The sequence below is a fragment of the Chrysemys picta genome, chromosome 6 (assembly GCF_011386835.1).
Source record: "Chrysemys picta bellii isolate R12L10 chromosome 6, ASM1138683v2, whole genome shotgun sequence".
Lineage (NCBI taxonomy): Eukaryota > Metazoa > Chordata > Testudines > Emydidae > Chrysemys > Chrysemys picta.
In genome coordinates this window covers 119,526,684-119,547,986 of record NC_088796.1, presented here as the reverse complement: position 1 = coordinate 119,547,986, position 21,303 = coordinate 119,526,684, and the positions used below count along the sequence as shown (strand labels likewise).

General features: G+C 43.4%; 1 protein-coding gene across 21 annotated transcripts in view; it reads left to right on the top strand.

The window, feature by feature from the left end:
* Positions 1–21,303, top strand: part of PALM2AKAP2 (PALM2 and AKAP2 fusion) — a 498,698-nt gene that overhangs the window by 457,031 nt on the left and 20,364 nt on the right. For all 21 annotated transcript variants that reach the window (XM_065550548.1, XM_024109973.3, XM_005292153.5 and 18 more), the window contains one exon: positions 6,478–8,848. In XM_065550548.1, coding sequence (XP_065406620.1) covers positions 6,478–8,848 — 2,371 coding nt within the window. The remainder of the gene's footprint in view (positions 1–6,477; positions 8,849–21,303) is intronic.

Below are 21,303 nucleotides of genomic sequence, written 5' to 3'. Positions count from 1 at the left end.
TTTAATGTAACTGTGGGGATGGAATAAGCATGGCTAAGTAGTTTGGCAACTGCGAGATGTGCTCTTTAGGGGTGCCAAATATTTGAAAATCCTAAGCTTTAATAATGTTCTAGAAGGCACTTGGAACTTCCTCCCATCAGTGATGCACAAGGCAGCTACCCTCTTTGAAAGGGAGAATTTGAATGAAAATATCCTTCTGCAAATCCTACTAAAATTAACCCACCCAGAACCAACCCCAAGCAAAAACAGTCCTTGGTTTCTCCCTGCAATGCTTCCTTCTCAGCTTCTCCAACCCAGGTAGCCACCCAGCTGCCTCTGTCATCTTCTCTTCCTATTAAGGGCCCTATTTCTGCACAGCTCATTGTAGTCAGCACCAGTATTTCCCACATGGCCCCAGATGCTTTTACACTGTCTGAGACGCATTGAGATCTAGGGGTGCCCACTGCACACAGCTGAGCCAAAACAGAAACAGACTTTTGAAAGAGGGATTTGGGTGGGAGGAATGGCACTCCACAGCCAGATAGAAGTTTGAGACTGACCTGGTGGTGAATGGACCTAGTGTTTACAGTACTATCCCTGAAGCTCTGGCAGCCTAGGCAACTGCTTAAAGTCAGGCCTATGGCATAAGGTAAAGTGTAGTAAAGGCATTGGATTGGCACTTGGGAGAGACGAGTTCTGTTTGACTCTGCATGGAAAGTGTTGCCCAGGTTACGGGTCTGACTGACTGGGAGAATGGTGGTTGTATCCATGGCAATAGAGGAAGGTGGGAGAGGGAAGGGTTTAGGAGATCAAGAGCTCAATGTTGGCGTTGTTGAGTTTATGATGATGATTGGACATGCACAAAGAGGTATTACAAAGACAGGCCAAGAAACTAGATTAGGTGAAGGGAGATCAGCAGAGCGGTAGATTTGAGAGTCATCCGTATAAAAATGGCAGTTAAAGCCATACGTACAGATAAAAGTACTGGGGTGACTGTGTAGAGGGAGAAGAGAGGGAGGCCCAGGATAGAGCCTTAAGAGACACCCAGAGAAGGTGGGTGAGGGGAGGAAAATTATGAGAGGACAGAGCCACAAAAGTCAATAAAGGACAAAATTTCAAGAAATAAGGCATGTTTGACAGTGTCTAAAGTTGCCAAGAGGTCAAGAAGGGTGAAAGTAGAGAACAGGCCCTGACATATGGCCAGGAAGCAGCCGTTCGAGAGACCCTCAATGATGAAACTGTGTTGTTTCAGCTCTTTTAAGCTGGTAGATAAATTAACAATAATGTTGTAGTTCATGACCAATTACGGTGCTAATTAAACTTTGCTTTAAATGTCTTTGTTTAAGGACAATGTTTCTGTGTTTTGGAAGGATTGTCTCCCACTCTTCTACTTACGCATTTTCTGTTGAGTCAAAACAAAAAAGAGAGAGAGCTGGCAATGTATTCAGTGGGACTCTCCAGCTCTACTCCCACATTTTTTTTCCTAAATGAACTGCTCTCTCAAACACTTACACTTTGTAGATGAAGAATTCAACAAAGGAGGAAATATGCTAATGATTTCCTAAGAAGCTAATAATCTGCAACACTGTAGGAATAATGACACTGGCTACCCCGAAACATCTGGCTTAAAAGGAGAAAACAAGGAGGCACGTGCAGAGGGCCGGTAAATATTAGCATGTCTCCTGAGAAGTGTAAGTCTGTGTTAATGGTATGTGGAGACCTTTAACGCTATCGCACTAGCTGTAGTTAGGTTTAAACACAAACTCTCTCCCTTTACAGACCTTCCCTATTCCATAGAAGCCAGGGGCTCTGAAGAAAGTAGAAGAAAGAGAAAGCTCTTTCTCCCTTCCAGCAGCAAGAATGTGATGGAGCTACACATTTTCCATACATGATTGAAAAGTCGGGACTCCCAAGCAGGGTCAAGACATTACTCTGGTGGAAATCCCAGCACTCCTCCTTTCCGCCAGATGGCAACAGTCCTGGGCGGCTTAGTATGACATTGTCCGTGCAGCTCCCTGCCCATTCCCCTTCTTCCATATCTGCCTCTAACCAGCAGTTGTCTGCTAAATGTTCATCCCCAAAGAGTGTTACTGGGTCCTTCAGGACTCCCCTTAATATTCTCAGGTGTGAGCAGCAAATTTTGCCAGCCTGCTATTCACTATGTCCTCAAGATAATTAATAAATATATTGACTCCTGGTTCTAACACTGATCTCCAGGACACCACACTGTTAACTAGAGTTGGTTGAAATTTGTCCACATTCTATGGAGAAAACAGTGCAGAAAAAAGCATCAGAATTTTTTGTAACCCCCCCGCCCCCTCCCTATTTTTTTTTTGACTGGCTTCTCTTCCATGCTGAAAATCAGCCATTTCTTCCCACTTCTCCCTCCATCACTACTAATCCATGACAAAGACTTGTAAATTACCACTTTTCCTGAATAGCCTCTTATTTTACTGTGTAAATAGATGCAATATTACATAATTACATGCATGGTACTAATTATACAGTCTCTTGTACTTAGGTCATTATGTAATGCCATAATTGCATGTCCTAATTACTGCGTATACATGTAACTACCTAATTATGCGTTGTGGATTGTGGCTGTGATTAGAGGACGAGTTTTTACTAATGAAGGTTATGTAAGTAGGTAATAAAATATTTCTTGACCTCTTGTTCCATGCACTAAAAATAATTTGCAAACAAAAATAGGATATGAAACGATATATCAAATTTGAACACCAACTGATACTGTACCTTGAAGGAAATAGACCTGCTTCAATGTAAACCTTGTCTGGACAATATAATGCACTCATATGAATGATCCTTGAACTGATTGTGCTCAGGTATGATTGAAAGGCGTAGTGTAAATTGGCCCTTGTCTCAACTCTGCAGGAGTGTGTGATTTATCTAATGATTGGATCTATTATGTGCATCCTGTCTCCAGTAGAGGCATTGTCTATTGGTGGTTGAGTGTGTAGAGACCGAAAGCCAGCTAGCATATATGCTGTAGTCAGAAGCAAGCATATAGTGGGAATTCTGGAATTCCGCTGGTGGAGTAAGAGCGTCGATTTGGGGATCGATTGTTGCGTCCCAACGGGACGCGATAAATCTATCCCCGAGAGGTCGATTTCTACCCGCCGATTCAGGCGGGTAGTGTAGACCTAGCCTGAGAGGGACGAGGTGTGGAGCATGCTTTCAGAAGTCTTAAAACAGCAACACTCTTATGCGGAAACTACAGAACTGAACCACCAAAAAAAGAAAATCAACCTTCTGCTGGTGGCATCTGACTCAGATGATGAAAATGAACATGCATCGGTCCGCACTGCTTTGGATTGTTATCGAGCAGAACCCATCATCAGCATGGACGCATGTCTCTGGAAGGGTGGTTGAACCATGAAGGGACATATTAATCTTTAGCGCATCTGGCATGTAAATATCTTGAGACACTGGCTACAACAGTGCCATGCAAACACCTGTTATCACTTTCAGGTGACATTGTAAACAAGAAGCAGGCAGCATTATCTCCTGCAAATGTGAACAAACTTGATTAGCTGAACAAGAAGTGGGACTGAGTGGACTTGTAGGCTCTAAAGTTTTGCAATGTTTTATTTTTGAGTGCAGTTATTTTTTTGTACTTAATTCTACATTTGTAAGTTCAACTTTCATGATTGAGATTGCTCTACATTATTTGTAATAGGTGAGTTGAAAAATGCTATTTTTATTTTTTACAGTGCAAATATTTGTAATCAAAAATAAATATAAAGTGAGCACTGTACACTGTTTTCTGCGTTGTAATTGAAATCAATATATTTGAAAATGTAGAAAACAGCCACAAATATTTAAATAAATTGTAGTCTATTATTGTTTAACAGCGCGATTAATCGCAATTCATTTTTTTAAATCGTTTGACAGCCCTACTAGGAAGTTAATTTACCTGCAATAGTACACAAGATGAAACAAAAGTTATGAGTTAATACAAATGTCATTGCTAGAGTTATAGCTTTGGAAAAGCTGTCAGTCCTGGTGGTTGTAGAAATGTTCTGTGGCATATGTGCTGATACAAGGAGTAGAGAAATTGGACTTCTTTTAGAAAAAGGGTCCTCGACTTGTTCCTGAGTAGAGATAGGCCAGTGCCACACAATTCCGTTCTGGATCCAGACTTTCCCATAGTTCATTGATAGTTAGGAGTGGCAGATGGTTAGTTTGGAGTCATCTTTATTGGGTCCCAGAGACTGGTGCTGCTGCCTATATTCTTTGTGGTAAGAGTCAGGTCCAGATCTTCATCCCCTTGTAAGTCCTCTTTGCACTGCTGCGGTGATGCAAAGGGGATTTAAAACAGCTGTAAGGCAAGACTGAAGATTTTCCTGTCGTAGAAGAATTCCCCAGCAGACATGTGGAACATTCTGGACTCTGCATCCTGCTCCAACCCGAACCTACTCACCCCTCCCTCCCCTATAAATATGAGAGTTTTGCCTGCATCAGGGCTTCTGGATTTGCTCCTCTTTAATGTAGTTTTGTATCTGATGCAAATCAGCATTTATGATTAGGGCCCTACCAAATTCACGGCCATGAAAAACGCATCACCGGACCGTGAAATCTGGCTATTGTTGCTTACTTCTGTGCTGCCTTTAGAGCTGGGCAGCTGGAAAGTGGCGGCTGCTGGCTGGGCGCCCAGCTCTGAAGGCAGCAGCGCAGAAGTAAGGGTGACGTGGAATATACTGTTTGAACACATCCACTAAATTTGCTGTTTATGCCGTGACCAACCTATGAAAAATGTGATTTCTCCGCGATTGAAGTAGACCCCTCTTTATGATACCAGTACTATATCGCACTGATCAAACGCAATAGAAGCAAGTTTAGATTTTGTAACGTACAAAATAAAATTGTTTTTAAAAAGGAATTTTAGAAACTTCCGTTTAAAATCTTTGTTAGGTCAGTAAATTGGTTCAGAAAGTGAACTGAGACTTAATGAAAGTAAGACCAGTAAAACGTGGTTGTGCACAACAAATAAAAATACAAAAGAGCTTTTTAAAAAATTCCTTCCTACTTAAATACAGTTAAAAAGCAAAAAATATCTAAGAGCCAAACTCGACGGTTTCTTTAAAATGTACATGACTTTCAGCTAATGGCTCATATATTCATTACTTCCTGTTGTGAACAAAACCCCTTCAAAGGTTCTTGAAAAACAGAACTATTCTTTTAGGACACAATCCTGCAAAGTGCCGGCTGTCTGCAGTTCCCGTTCCAGCCTGTATGTGTTGCAGTTATTTGGGCCCCAAGCAAACAAGTATTTGAGTTTCAAGCTGTGGTATTTATCAATAGCATACATGATAAATGACAGCAGTAGCAGTGAGACTAGCTGACAATAGGGAACATTGTGGATCTGCACTATGGTCTACAGTTTTATTAGTGATTTTTGAAACCATTGCCTTAGCAGCCATTCTGCAAAAGCACAAGTGGGGGGAAAGGCCAGATTCCTCAAAGGGACTAAGAGGTCACTTTTCTGTATAATCTTTTAGACAAAGTGAACAGAAATGCTACTTTGGGATTGTGTCTGTTTTCAGATTGAATTGATGATTTGCCAAATTCCTGTACTTAAAAAGAAGAGTTCAAAAATACCCCGCTTTTGATAACACCTACTGTTTCTTGCTGGCTTTTAATAAATCTGGGAATTCATGTATTCTCCCTTGATTTGCTAAAATTAAAAAATGAGTAAAGCCTGTTCCTGAAAACTTGACTCATGTGAGTAGTCCGTGAAATTCAGGTTGAATACTTGCTTGAAGAAGAGATTCAGAATCTGACCCATTCCAGAATAGGAATGGTATTTAGTATGTTATTTAAAATCATTCATTGAAGTCAGTGGCATTGTATCAGGGGAGAGTGTGACCCAGTGGACATAGTTTGGGGGACTGGGAGGCAGGAAATCTGAGTTTTTATGTCAGCTATGCTACTTACTTACTCTGTGACCTTGGGCAAGTCAGCTGACCTTTCTATGCTTTAACTTATGTATCTGTAAATTAGGAACTGGAATTGACTGCGCAGAGATATTGTGAGACTTAATTAATGCTTATAAAGCTCTTCCAAGGGATGAGGTGAAAGGTACTATGTGCTAAGTGGTAGTGCTGGCATTAAAAAAATCTGTCAAGCCTTTGATGACTTGGAAGCCCAAAGCTAAAATTTCAGCAAAAATCTTGAGCACTTGTATAAAATGATCAGAAGGGGGGTGTATGGTATCCAGATGGGAGATATTTAAATGATGGTTTTGCTGTTGCTGCAATATCTCTTCCAAGTTATTATACGATGTATATTCTTTAGTATAAAAGCATTATTGATTTGTCTTTCCTTCCCTCACTACATATGGATGCTTTAATCTTAACTTTAGGAAACGCTAGGATTTGCTTTCCAGATGGTGTTTACTATTTTTGCTCTTGGCTTTCTGCATAAAAGAAAATCTCTCTTCATAGGACTTTACCATGGTTTTGTTCTCTTTCCTTTTAGAAATCGTCCAGAATCCCTGAGGATGACATCAGGTTAAGAAAAGACAAAGACCGAAATTGTGCCAATTTCCTGGAGCCTGTTAGTGTACTTGCTACAAAGGAAGAGAAAATGGAAATCGAAGTCCCAGTCTCGGAACATAAAAACATCACTGTGGTGGCTTCAACACATCCTGTAGACAATCAAACCCACTTCTTTTCGCCAGTTGCCAGTCACAATGGACTTAAGGATAGGCATGAATCCCTGGACAGTGAAGTTGCTAAAGAGATCAGATATCTAGATGAAGTGCTGGAGGCCAACTGCTGTGATTCTGCTGCAGATAACACCTTCAATGGGACATGCTCCCCTGAGCCAAGTTCAATCCTTGTGGATGCCTCTGGTCCATCTGTTCCTGTTAACAGTGAGTCAGTACCCAATGAAAAGGACGTCATAGTAGCTGACAGGCAAGCATCCCCAGTCATTGAACAGAATGAAACCAATGTAATGGCTGAGAAGCTGAAACCTAATGGCCATTCTTCAGATGGACAGAAAGAGGAGCTTTGTGGCGATCTAAAAATGCCGGCGAGTCCAAGTTCTTCAACAAGTTCCAGAAGATCCTCCAAGGATGGAGAACTAACCTTAACCACTATTAAGAAAGAGGCTAAGTTTGAACTGCGAGCCTTCCAGGAAGAAAAGAAGCCAGCCAAGCTCTTTGACGATGATAAGGAGAAGGAGAAGTACAGCGTCCGGAAAGTGAGGCCATCAGAGGAAATTATTGAACTTGAAAAGGAAAGAAGGGAGCTTATTAAAAGCCAAGCAGTAAAGAAAAATCCTGGCATCGCAGCCAAATGGTGGAACCCACCCCAAGAAAAGACACTGGAGGAGCAATTAGATGAAGAACATCTAGAATCCCACAAGAAGTACAAGGAACGCAAGGAGAGGCAGCAGCAACAAAGCACAACACCAACGTCACCAAAACAGGTGGCCTATTCCTTTGTACCTCCAGAGCCAGACTGTGTTAAAAAAGAAGATATTGTCACAGAACAGATAGATTTTTCGGCGGCCAGGAAACAGTTTCAGTTAATGGAAAATTCAGGTCAGTCTAACAGCCAGATTGCACCAAAGAGATCAGGGGCACCCAAAATGTTCTCTATCAAACCCTTCTACAAACCCCTTGGCCCATCGCAAATAGACAGGCCAACAGTTTCCATGACAAGACCTGCTTCTGTACTGCTTGAGAATAATGATATAACCATTGTAAAAGCTCAGAAGGTCTCCTGTGTCCCAGAGGGTCATCCTATAAATATTCAAAGTAGTCCAACTGACCCAGTAAAAGAATTGTCTTACAGTGATACCTCAAAGACTGGACAGACCACAAAATTGTGGGCAGATGACAGTGAATTCATGAGTGCGAGAGCAGTCTTCATGGTGGTAAAGGACGATGACCCTGGCATTTTAGATCAGTTTTCGAGGTCGGTCAATGTGTCTTCTCCTCCAGAGGAGCTGGACTCTGGTTTGGATGAATTGTCGGTGAGATCTCAGGATACCACAGTCTTGGAAACCCTTTCCAATGATTTCAGCATGGATAATATCAGTGACAGTGGTGCTTCTAATGAGACTATGAATCCCCTCCAAGAAAATTCACTTGCAGATTTCTCTCTACCGCAGACGCCCCAAACGGACACCCCCTCAGAGTGCCGGGTAGGTGTTTCCAAGTCATTTAGTGACCATGGGTTTTACTCCCCTTCTTCTACATTGCTAGACTCCATGCTGGTTGATGACCAGCTGGACTACCATGCTGGCTTACTAGTTCAAAATGCAATTCAACAAGCCATAGCCGAGCAAGCTGACAAAACAGACTCTAAACAAGCGACAGATAAAGCGGAGCGGAAGAACTCTGTCAAAGGCCAGGAAGAAGTCAGCACAGCACCGTGTTCTGAGAAGGAGCAGAGCACAATGTTTGAGCCACCTCAGGTGTCTTCTCCTGTTCAAGAAAAAAAGGATACAATACCAAAGACTTCAAGAGATGAAGACTCAGGACTCAGGGAAGGGAAGACTTCACAGCAGTCTTCTGTATCCCCCACCAGCCAGCCATTCCTTGTGGAGGAAAACAGGCAGGAGGTCAGCTATTTTAGCAAGTACTCTGAGGCAGCCGAGCTTAGAAGCACTGCTTCCATCCTGGCTACACAAGAGCTCGAGGTGACCGTGGGTCCTTTTAAGCTAAGGTCAAGAAAACAGCGGACTTTGTCGATGATAGAAGAGGAGATCAGAGCAGCCCAGGAACGAGAGGAGGAATTGAAGAGACAGAGGCAAGGTCTACAGATGGCACAGAGTCCCATCACAAAGAGCGCACCTCCACTGCCCACCAGAACGGTGGCTTACAAAACTGCTCCAGGTAAGAGCCTGAAGTTAAATAACTAGCATAATAAGAGATGTGGTGTAGGGTCAGGTTAGTTTTATTTCTATATGGTTTTCTGGCTGCCATCTTCAGATCTCTTTTGGGTTTATTGCATGACTTTGCATGAATGGAAACTGCAATATCCAAAGACAGCAGAGTGTATATCCATCCAAGACAGGCACATTATCCCATTACACTTAATGGGAGTGGTGTATGCATGCGGCAAGTGGATATATACTCTTTTCCCCAAGCATAGCAGTGACAGGGCTTAGATACTACCAAGATGAGTCTGTAGAAAATTCTGAAGATAGATCAATTCCTTGCCACTTCCTAGTATAACATTTGTGGTCCTGGTGCTTGAATCTTGGACTATAATTGAGGACGGTCAGATGAAACACAGAAGAAAACAACAGTACTTTTTGCAACTGTATGCCTATTTGAAAGGCAACCGGCACAGGATTTTTTTAGTTCCATTTGTGCCCATTTTTGGTTTTTATAATGTTTAAGGACCTGAAATGTTTCTTGAGTCTTCCCCCTACCACCTAACCTCCAGGTTTTATTCTGCTTGCATTTTACCATGGAAATAGCAGATCTATCAAATCTGGTTTTGCTGGAGAGCTTCACATGGGGGAGGAGTCTCCACAGATACATATTATGAGTTCCTACACCTTAACTGATAAGGTGTGCATTGGGTATTGGACTTAGGTATTAAAAGTAAACAAAGTTCTTAATAGACTGACTAAAATTACCTTCCTGTCTCGGTGGCTCGTCTTTCGCTCTCTTGTTTCTTGTTGTGGTAATTGCACTAGTGATCCTATTTTTAATGGTTAAAAGCAGCAGAAAATCTCCCTCCCTGCCCCCACTTCTCCAAAACAAAAACAAACTCAAAGGCCGCCTTCATACATCATAAAAAAGACAGAAATGACACAAGCCCAATTATTTTTCTTTGCAGGTCTTCTTTATGGCTATAGACTCTGCATGGTCCAACAGTATTCTAAATGTCTCATTAACAGAGATCCAATGGGGGAAAAGTTTCATTAAAGTTAGGGGAAGATGTAAATGTTGATCCAAATTTGTTTTCCTTTCCACTGATGGAATCAGAAGCAAGAAACTTGAAAGGAGTTTGGAGGGCCAATTCCCAGTAGGGGGGAATTCTCATTGGAGGAACCCATTACCATGGTCCCTGTTCCCAGGGAAGTCAATGTGGACTTCAACAGGAGTTGAGTTTAGATTGCACTCCTGTAGTGAATCCAGATGTGAACGATATCCATAACATAAATAGCTAACATTTATTTTTGTTTCCTTTATGTAAAGAGTGTGGTTTTGGTCTGTGTTTCTGGCAGAAAAAATGTACCAGATGTTGGTAACTTCTTTGAAGTGCTATTATTATCCCAAAAAACAATATGGAGAGGAAGCTCCATAAATTGAACCAAATAGAATATTTTGCCCTATGATCCTGCAGGGTTTGTTATCCCATGTGCTAAAATGTGGGACCAGATCCTCTACTGGTGTCAATTGTCACTGCTCTGTTTGCTCCAAAGGAGCTATGACAGTTTACACCAGCAGAGGATCTGGCCCATTAATTTTAAAGACTCAACAAAGATTCTGAGGTTTTAAGGCAGCCGGGATCATTAGATCCTCTAGTCTAATATCCTGCCTAGCATAGGCCATAGAATTTCATTCAGTTACCCCTGTAGTGAGCTCAGTAACTTGTTTGACTAACCTATACCAAAGAATATGATAACACCACACAAGATAAGACATGTTGGCCCCTGCCTTGAAAAAACGCTTCGGTTGCAGCTCCAGGTAGGAGAAATGCGGTTGGGGCTGGTTGCATTTCATTTGTAAGTATTTTGGGAAGACTGCTGAATCTAATATTTATTTGAATAGCGCTGCTGGAAAAGTGTGTGTTTCTCTTACTCTTATTTTTCCAGGCAACAAATAGTTACCTTGTTTTTAATGTTGAGATGCCAAATATAAATTATATTTTTATGGGAAGATGACATTTATATTTGGAACGAGCCAGTTTGGACAGGTTTCTCTAAGCATGTCCTAGCACTGAAAGTTCAAGAAAGATCTCTGTTCCTTTGGCACAGCCTGCGTTGCTCGAACAGGCCTCTGTTTTAGGCAGCATTGATGGGAACTGATGGTTCCTTGGGGGTAGTTAATCCACCCCAATGCATAAGCAACTCCCCAAACAAAGATATGAAAAAGAACTCTGGCAAAATCGCATTGAAAGGCCCATGATCAATTGTATTTTAACCAGCATGGATTGAATCCTCAGCTGGTATAAATCAGCATAGCCCACTCGAAGTTGGTGTTCCAGGATGAATCCCTACATGTCATCCTAGTTTTTCTTGCCCTGTTAGCCCACAGACTAAAGGTGTTTTTTTGCAATCTTGGGAGAAGCAGCATAAAATACAGAGATGTATGTAATTAACTGTTGCTGATGGGTGGGATCTTTAGAGGTTGAGATAACTGCTTTTAATCTTTATATTTGCAGGGGCAGGTCCTGGCCATAAACCTGGTTTCATTAGCGACCAGTTATAGGGGTGATTCTCTTGTCTTACCGCACAGGAGGAAATCTACCGAAATAGCTCATGTAGAATATTCCAGATCTTTTATCTGATTGTAGGTTGAGATTTGTAGAGACTTCCAGACTGAACCACTGAAAACCTGTGCTGTTACTGCAACCAAATTAGCTCTTTCTTCAAAAATGGCAATGTTCTCCTTTCAGCACTAATATTCCACCATACCACCCTCAACAGAATGGGATTGGAGTGATCATGTGGAGACTGAAGAATTGGTTACTAATCTTAAAGTGGAGAGGGGTAAACCCATCAAAATCCTTTTGAGGAGACTTCACAGGCGTCAGCCTCCCTGTACTTAGAGATGTCGTTGTTGTTCTGCTCTGCAGTATGATAGATGGAACAGCTTTACTTGAGACTCGTGTTGGTCCCCCAATGTTTCATCTCTTAATCTAGTTCTTTCTTTTTGTTCCTCTGAGCCTAGCATTTGTGAATTATGAAGAGATACTTGTTCCCTTTTAGGGAACCGAGTTTGTATTATGACATAAATTTAGGAGAAAAATACATAATGTGAGCGTATTGTGAAGCCACTGATATTTTAAAAATTGCCAATTACCTTAGATAACAAAGGGCCTGATTCTGCCACTCTTATGCATGCTACAATTGTGCCTTACTCAGTGAGTAGTCCCATTGAAATCAGTACTACTCAGCAGGAGCAAGAGTGGTTCTAAATCAGTGGTTTTCAACCAGGAGTATGTGTACCCCTGGGGGTACTCAGAGGTCTTCCAAGGGATACATCAACTCATCTAGATATGTAACCTGTTGTAAAAATAGGCAAATAAAAAGCACTAGTGAAATCAGTACAAACTAAAATTTCATAGACAGTGACTTGTTTATACTGCTCAGTATACTATACACTGAAATGTAAATACAATATTTATATTCCAATTGATTTATTTTATAATTATATGGTAAAAATTAGAAATTAAGCAATTTTTCAGTAATAGTGTGCTGTGACACTTGTATTTCTATGTCTGATTTTGTACGTTTTTAAGTGAGGTGAAATGGGGGGTACACAAGATAAATCAGTCTCTTGAAAGGGGTACAGTTGTCTGGAAAGGTTGAGAGCCACTGTTCTAAATAACACTACCTCAATATTTGGTGAATTTTAGGTGTTCCCTGTAGTAAGTGTTGGTAAGCAGAGGGAATACTGCAAATAGTGAGGTAACCACCTCTATTTATCTAAGGCAAAGCTAGCAAGTTGAGTGTGTGACCACTGTGAAAGACAAAAATAAATAAATAAATAAACCCAAACAGGGAAAAAACTTAAAACAGTTTTGGCCGCTTTTATTGGACCATTCTGTCCATTTTAAGCCTGATGCATAGTCTGCTGAAGTCCACGGAAAGTCTCCCATTGACTTCACTGGGCTTGGGCTCAGGCCCTGTGAGTATATGCACTATTTTACCAAGTTATACACTGTTGAACTCAAAAAAATGTGAGTAAGATGGTCCTTGCGAAAGGTGGGTAATGCTGGGGTACACAAGCCCCTCTTACAAATGGCTAAGTCTGCACCATGGGATCCCTTCCATAGGGCCAAGTCCTAATTTGAACAACTAAAAACATAAGAATGATTTTGCTGCAGTAATTATCGTGCTGGACTACTCAATAAAAATTTGCATAGAAATCCAATGAGTACCCGGTATTATAATGTAATATGCCTGCAACGTAGAGTTCCTTCCACCAGGTCTGGCTGGATAAGTTTCCTAGTTTGTATGTTTAGCATGCTGGGGGTGGGTTTTCTATGGTCTCTCTGTTGTACGGCAGCTAGAAGTGAGAGGGGTTTACATTTAATTTTACACAATATCTGGCAGAGGAAATAGGAAACACATTGGCATTCTATGTTGTTCTCCTCACAAGTCGCAAACTCTCATTACTTTACTGGCTGGAAACTTATCTATCTAGATCAGTGATTCTCAACCTGTTTATCATTGTGGGCTGTTACGTGGGCCGCAGGCTGAGAACCACTGAGGCCCTGCCCCAAACCCTTGCTTTGAGCAGGGGGTTGGACTAGATGACCTCCTGAGAGCCCTTCCAACCCTGATATTCTGTGATTCTAATAGAATGAATGCAGACATGCCAAACCTGCGAAAAAAACGCAGAAATTGGGCTTGTTTTTGGCTTAACTGGCTTGTGAGTTGCTTGTTGGCTAGTTTTTGGCTTGTGGCTCGTTGCTTCTTTTTTTTGATCGGCTCCCGGCAAGCAGGGACAAGGGGGAGAGAGAGTTAGGGGTGCACAGCGGGCCCACCACAGTCCCAGACTGCAGGCCGGGGAGGATCTAGTCACATAGAGTGTTGGGGTTCTTGGGGAATACCTTGTTTTGGCCTTGTTTTGAAATGGGATTAGCTTGATTTTTTGGCTTATTGTGAAAGTCAGGGTGCTTATTTACCGCGTGAAAGTTGGCAACTGTGAACGGAAGGTAAATAACCCAAGCAAGGTGAGCTCAGACCTTTGCCCTACTACAAATGCTGTCAACTCTCACAATACCTGAGGGGAAATCCTGGCCTTATTGAAGTAAAAGAGGTTTTTACCATTGGCTTAGGTAAAGCAAGTATTTCACCCTTGGGAGCAGATCTTCAGCTGAGGACTAGCCCTTGGATGGTTTTCTTAAAGCCCCAGCTCCTGGAGTCATATGATTATAAAAGAAATTCAGCTTTTTTTGTAAAGCTTGCAGCTTTGATCTCTGAAGGATCAACAGGAAAATGAAAAGAACCCCAACATTTTTTTTTAAAGCTCATGATATTTAAGCCCATCTCATGATACTGGGGAGCCTGACGCACAATTTTTCGATGCTTGGGATTGGCAATACTGCTTCCAGGAATGATATACGAAGTTGCATTCAGATAATTTGGGTGAGGTCCTGTTTTCACTGCAGGGGCTTCTTTGTAAAATAAGGGGCCTGGTGTTCTTAATCCAAATAGTCTCCCCCACCGTCTCCCACTCCCCATCCCAGAGGTGGCTGCATTTCATTGGTGCTGGATGCATGCAGCTTGTGTAGCGTTATGGACTCCCTCCGGTTGAAGGTGTTACTTCAACAGAAAAATATTGTTTCTATAAATTAAAGAAGTCACTCTTCACTTTACCCTGCCTCCTCTCCAAAGTATGTTGCTCCTTCCTTTTGAAGGGCGGCAGCAGCGGTGCCAGGGTAGCTCCCCAAAAAGCACTAGCGAATCATATAGGCTGTGACCCAGAAATGCAAGCCACGTCCCAACTATGCTGTGGATTGTGTACTGAGCTTTGAAAATCTGGTTTGCGTTGTTACAAGAGAATTGCTTTCTGCATCTTTCACACCTTTCTTATGAGCATCATTGTAAATGTCCGTTCCTTTCTCTGTCCTTGACCATGCTGTCCATAGAAGGATATGGGTATGCGAGCTGTCAAAGAATTAAGAGTCACAAGGTTTTATTCTGCTAGGGCTTTTACGCAGCTTTTAGTGAGAAAGCTGGTTAGAGCAAAACCATCTCTGTGTACCAGATGTTTCATCAGTGAATATGGGAAATCCCTAACAGGATGTGACTGATGCCTCATGGTAGTCATAGCTTTCCCTAAGCAAGCTGCCATTTATGTTCCTTGTTGATGTTCATGAGGCAGAAAGCAAGTTGTATCTTCCTCCCTTGCATGCCAAAACTCAGCTGTATCTGATGTGTAAATACCTTTCTTTTTGTGAATTCCCTTGCTAATTAATCCTCCTTAGAAATGAACTGCAAAGACTATTTTTAACTCGTTTGGAAGATTTCAGTACAGAATAAAAACCCAAGTCTGTGGCAGTTGTTTTTAAAAATGCTAATGATGATTGTACTTTCACTAAATTTGAGATAATGACTTCCCTAAAGTGCTGAGAAATCTGAGCATGGGAACTTCTCTTTGCCACCATAGCTACCATAAGCCTACATAGAAAAACCACTTCAGTCTAAAACCTCTTTTTCTCCCCCCTTTCTTTCCCCCTCGGAGAAATTACTATCCAGCTGAAATTTCTCAATTTCAGTCTCACTCCAAAGATTAACTTGGAGGCAAGGGAAGGGGGAGGTCTCAACAAAAGTGGATGAGTCATTTTATTATTATTTGTGCAAGCATGAGGAAGGGAAGATCGGGAGCCAAAATATATGACCCTTCAAAAAGAAAGGGAGAGGCATTTTTTTTCGTACATGCATAACTCAGAAACAAGGGCTCAACTGCAGCTGGTCCCGGCTGCCGTGGTTGGCCAGGTGCTAGGGATCGTCTGCAGTCAGAATGCTGCTGCTTGCACTTTTAGGTATTTCTGAGGCCCTGGGAGTTGGGCAGTCATTGACTCCAGTTCAAAGAATAAGAAAGAAGGATGGTAACTGTCTATTAACTATTGGCAAATTTGCCTTTTTAATGGCAACCACAATCCATGAGGAAAACAGTTTCGAAAGAAGAAGAAAAAAAATCCGGCAAGAAGCCATTTTGTTGAAGTAGCTTCTGTTGAAATGGTTTTCCTCACGTGTAGCTGTCACCGTAAAACAAGGCAACAGCTTCTACGCAGTTAATACAATTGTTTTCTGTATGCACACCCCCACCCCCACGCTGAGTATCTCAAGTACCATTGTTTGGTGGCTGTTGGTAGCTGCAGCCTTCTTAATAGTGGCTACTGAATTTGTCCCAAGTGCCAATACTATCTGTGGAATTTCTCCTCGGCCTTCCTTTCATTCCCCACTATTTCACAGCACACCAGCTGGGTGCACACACTGCATTTAAACTGGAAGAGAGAGAATGATCCTGTTTGTGAAGGAGTGTATTACCACTTTAAGGGACAAGCTGGGCTTGCAATCAAGATCCTGTTTGTGAAGGACTGTATTACCACTTTAAGGGACAAGCTGGGGTTTCAATCAAGGAGGCCCCACCGCACCCTACAAGTGGGCTATATAAACGCAAAGAGGATGCTTGCTAAGAGGGAAGCAGAAGACACATAGGCTGCAGTGGGTGGTGGTGGCTTTCTCTCAGGCTCTAGGAGACCAATCTAACTGTAATTGCTTCTGTCCTGGAGCCTTGTTAAAAGAGGATATGCTATTTTGTTAGTGTGTATTGGCTTTCTCTTTCACCTGGGCTGCAAATTAAATCTCTTGCTACCCCAAGCCAGGGGAATTAAGGTGGGAACACTTACAACACCACGAGACCACAAGGATTGTGCGCAGGGAACTGCCCACACCTTTACACTGTCAAATAACATGGCAAATTCTGGGACTTGCAGAACCAAAGTCAAGTGCATTAAGGCCCTGATCCTTCACCTTGAAAGTCAATGCTGTTCTGGTCGCCCCATCGCAACAAAGATATATTAGAACTGGAAAAAGTGCAGAGAAGGACAACAAAATTAATTAGGGGTATGGAACATCTTCCATATGAGGAGAAATTAAAAAGACTGGGACTGTTCATCTTAGAAAAGAGATGACTAATGGGGGATATGATAGAGGTCTATAAAATCATGAATGGGATGGAGACAGTGAATAAGGAAGTGCTGTTTACCCCTTCATATAACACAAGAACCAGGGTCAACCAATGAAATGAATAGGCAGCAGGTTTAAAGCAAACAGAAGGAAGTATTTCTTCATATAACACAGAGTCAACCTGTGGAACTCTTTGCCAGAGAATGTTGTGAAGATCAAAAGTAGAACTGGGTTCAAGAAGAACTAGATAAATTCATGGAGGACAGGTCCATCAATGGCTATCAGCCAAGTTGGTCAGGGACATAACCCCATGCTCTGGGTGTCCCTACATCTCTGATTGTCAGAAGCTGGGACTGAACGACAAGGGAGAGTGACTTGATAACTGCCCTGTTCCGTTCATTCCTTCTGAAGGATCTGGTATCAGCCACTGCAAGAAGACAGGATACTGGGCTAGATGGACCCTTGGTCTGATCCAGTATGGCCAGTCTCATCCCCTTATGTTTTTAATGGGAGCTTTGCTGTTGATTCCAGTGAGTGTAGGTTCAAACCCTAAGGCCACACATCCCTGGGACAAATGTGACCGCGACTACTACAGGAATAGCTATTTCAGCTCAGATCTGGAATGGAGCAGGTGAACCGCAGTTAAGGTGGGAGCCATGGGATGAGGCCAACAGAGAAACCCTGGCCAGAGATGGGACAGGGAGGACTCCTCTTCTTGGAACCAAACTCCATGGAGTAGTGCAGAGCTCAGGAGCAGGCTTGCGTAGGCTGCACAATGAAACCCTTTCAGCACTCAGTGGGGCGTGTGACCCACTCAGTCTTCCTGGCTGGGTCCCTGGCTCATCTGCTGGGACATCAGCCCTGCACTGTCTCCGGAGGCATCCCACATTATATAAGGCAGATGGGAACCCTGCGTAAGGCTACAACTTAGTCACGGGTATTTTTAGTAAAAGTCATGGACAGGTCACAGGCCATAAACAAAAATGCGTAGCCCATGACCTGTCCATGACTTGTTCTAAAAATACCTGTGATTAAATCTTGAGGTGGGGAGGGTGCCGGGGGAGGACGATATGGGGGGGCACCCAAGGCCAGTGACACCAGCTGCTGGAGGCCATGGACTGCAGCTGGCTGGCCGGGGATTGGAGCCGTTCCGGCCGACTGGGGACTGCTGCCTGGGACACCAGCCCTGGGGTCAGCCACACTGCTCCCTATAGAAGTCATGGAGGTCGCGGAAAGTCCCGGAATCCGTGACTTTGGCAGGGGCCCTAACCATGAGTCATGGCCTTGGTCTCAGAGGAGAGGTTTGTAGCTGTGAAAGGAATGGGTACATCTCCCTCCCTGAGGATGGGACACTCCCCCTCAGCATCAGGGTAAGGATCTGCAGCCATTAACATAGCTGGCTTTGTGCTGCAGACCAAGGCAGGGGCCAGATGTAGTTAAGGGCTTGTCTACACTACAGCACACAGCTGCGCCACTATAGCACTGTAGTGTAGACACTTGCTAGAGCGACGGAAGGCATTCATGTTTGCAGGGGAACCGTTACATCCTGCCTCCCTAAAGTACACTGGTCTCCAGTAGCACTGCTACTGGTCAGGTTATATCAGCATGATCATCATCAATCCTGTTTTTCAGAAGTTTATAATGTGGCTGGTTTATAATTCGCTCCTGGTATAAACAGTGCGGACAATCTCATCCTGCATCTTATTTCTATTGTCCGGTTTTCATTGTATATCGAAGTTAAACAGTTTGTCCAGTGTTAAGTCATGTGAGGGGAAAATATAGGCTGGAAATGTTATTGATCTAAAAGATATTAGACCAGAGGGATAGCTCAGTGGTTTGAGCATTGGCCTGCTAAACCCAGGGTTGTGAGTTCAATCCTTGAGGGGGCCACTTAGGGATCTGGGGCAAAAATCAGTACTTGGTCCTGCTAGTGAAGGCAGGGGGCTGGACTCGATGACCTTTCAAGGTCCCTTCCAGTTCTAGGAGATGGGATATCTCCATTAATTTATTTATTTTTTAGATCCACTATTGTGATGTGATTGCTTTTGAAATACTTTTTTTATTTATGGGACAATGTCAACTTGAACTTTATTTTTAAATTGACTAATTTCAATAGAGTCCCGTTTGTCACAGGACACCCTTGAAATAGTTTATCCTGGTTTAATATTCAGAATATATTGCTCCCCTGTCTCTAAGGGTCTTCTCAGTAAGGGAGCCTGGATGGGGCTAAGAGCAACAGAACGTACTTTGCTTGGGCCCACCCTTGGTGCCCCACCCTCCCACTCTTCTGTGCACTCCCACTGTCTGGCCTCTTTAGCAGTACTGTTGAGGTGTAAGACATCCTGGCTTCTAAACTCCTCCCTGGGACCTGCAGAGGAATCCCAGGGAGAGAAGAACCCAAGCACCTGCTGCTCCACCCTCTGGGCTCCCTAATCCGGTGAGGGAAGATGGGGGCAATCCATTCTTCTATTGCTTATCCATGTAGAGGGTTGGGGAGGGAAGAACAGTTCCCTGATCCCAGAGGAAAACCAGAGAGGGGAGAGGGCTCCCTCACCAAGGCTCACATTTCTCTCCAGACCCATCCAGATGTTTGGAGAGTGAGGAAAGGGTCTCGGCTCCTGGTGCCCCTTGGCTTGGCACAGGCATCCCAGGAAACAGCCTCCTAGCCCCAAACTTGGAAGGGTACAGCAATTCTGCTGTGTCAGCTGAGCACCCTCCTACGGGCCCTGGAAGAGCATACACGAGAGCATCCCCAGCCCTCCAAAGAGTGCATGAGACAGGAAGCGCAGCTGCCCAGAAACTGAAAAGAGAGGGGGAGAGAAATCATTTCCCAGTAACTTTTCAGTTCCAGGAATCTGGGGGTCAGCCATCATCACAGCCACAGCGGAACCGCAGCATACGATTTCTTTTCCTGTTGACAAGACCAAGAAACAGAACTCTGAAGAGAGGGGTTTATGATGTTTGCTCTCTGCCCTTTCTTGATGGCCTGTAACCTTTCCAAAGGAGGCATTATGGGTTTTAGAGAACACGATATATAGTCAAAGGGAGACATGTCAAGGCTATTAGGCCAAAAAGGTACTGATGGGCTGTGATTTGGATAGCAATTTTGCATGCACCCTGAGTGCTTGATCCCATTTCCGTGGGAGTTCTGCCATGGGAGCAGGCGAAGGCTCGTAACCTTTAACTCCCAGTTTCCTCGTTGGCTCACCCGTGTTTCTCCTCTGGGAGCAAGATTCCTTATTTTACTTTGCAGCCTTTACACAAGAACTGAACAGAGCCACATGAAGCCAAGCCATGTCACACGAGCGCCAGCTGGCAACCCAGGCCCATGTGTCAGCAAATACCTTTGTTCTGGTTTGTTATCGTTGGATCACAAGCAGTGCACGCTTTCTGGATTTCTTAGATTGCTTTTTAAAAGGACTGTAAAAGCCACCATGTGACCTTGGGCAAGTCTCTGCACCTCTTTGTCTCAGTTTCCCCATCTAGAAAACGGGAATAATGATGATACTGCAGTGAAATGTACATGTAACGGTACGCTTTCCTGGATGGGCTCCTAGTGCCAATATAGGAATTTATTATTTGTATTATCGTAGCACCTTGGAGCCCTGGTAATGGACCAGGCCCCCCCACTGTGCTAGGCGCTGTACAAACACAGAACAAAAAGACATTCCCTGCCCCAAAGAGCTTACAATACAAGTATAAAATAAGAGACAGCAGATGAATGCAGACAACATTCTGCAAGGAAACAATGAGACTGCACTGGTCAGCATGATAGACTGCGGTCACAGCAGACCAGCATCCTAACTGTTGTCAAGATTTGTGTCGGCATCACTGCAAAGGAGAGTTTTAAGGAGGGATTTGAAGGAGAAAACTGAAGTGACTTTGTGGATGTTTATGGAGAGCTCCTGGCAAGGCAGAGGCAGGCCCACCTGGATGGGGAATACCTGGCGATGTTTCTTTTGTTTAATTCTGATCAGATCCCCAAAGCCTTCACCTTGCGGGGTTTTCCAGCAGGTGGCAAGACTGAGATTGTTTGGGGGTGGAAGGAGCCGCTTTCAGTTATGAGCATTTCGTACAGCTCTGAGGGTTTGTTAAAGTGACAGGGTGTTTATGCCTGAGGAAGAAATCACAAAAGACCTTGCTGGGAACAGTGAGGGCCTGATTCATCCCTGCAGTACACATGTGTGCCCAAGGGACTTAACACCAGCATTCAAATGCAGTGGGGAATCAAGCCCTGAACTTTTCACTTTTAACACAGACACGATTTTCCATTAGTTCCGTCAGTCGTTGGGAGTTGCTTTTATTCTCTTCTTTTGGACACCCCAAGCCCTAGCTAGCCAGGGCCTCATGCTGAGCTCTGTTACGTCGAGACAAATCCGTGATGTCTGTGGAGTTACTCAAGATGAGACTCTAATCCCATGGCATAGAAAATCCCACAAGCCTCAGAGACCCGTTGCAATTTCT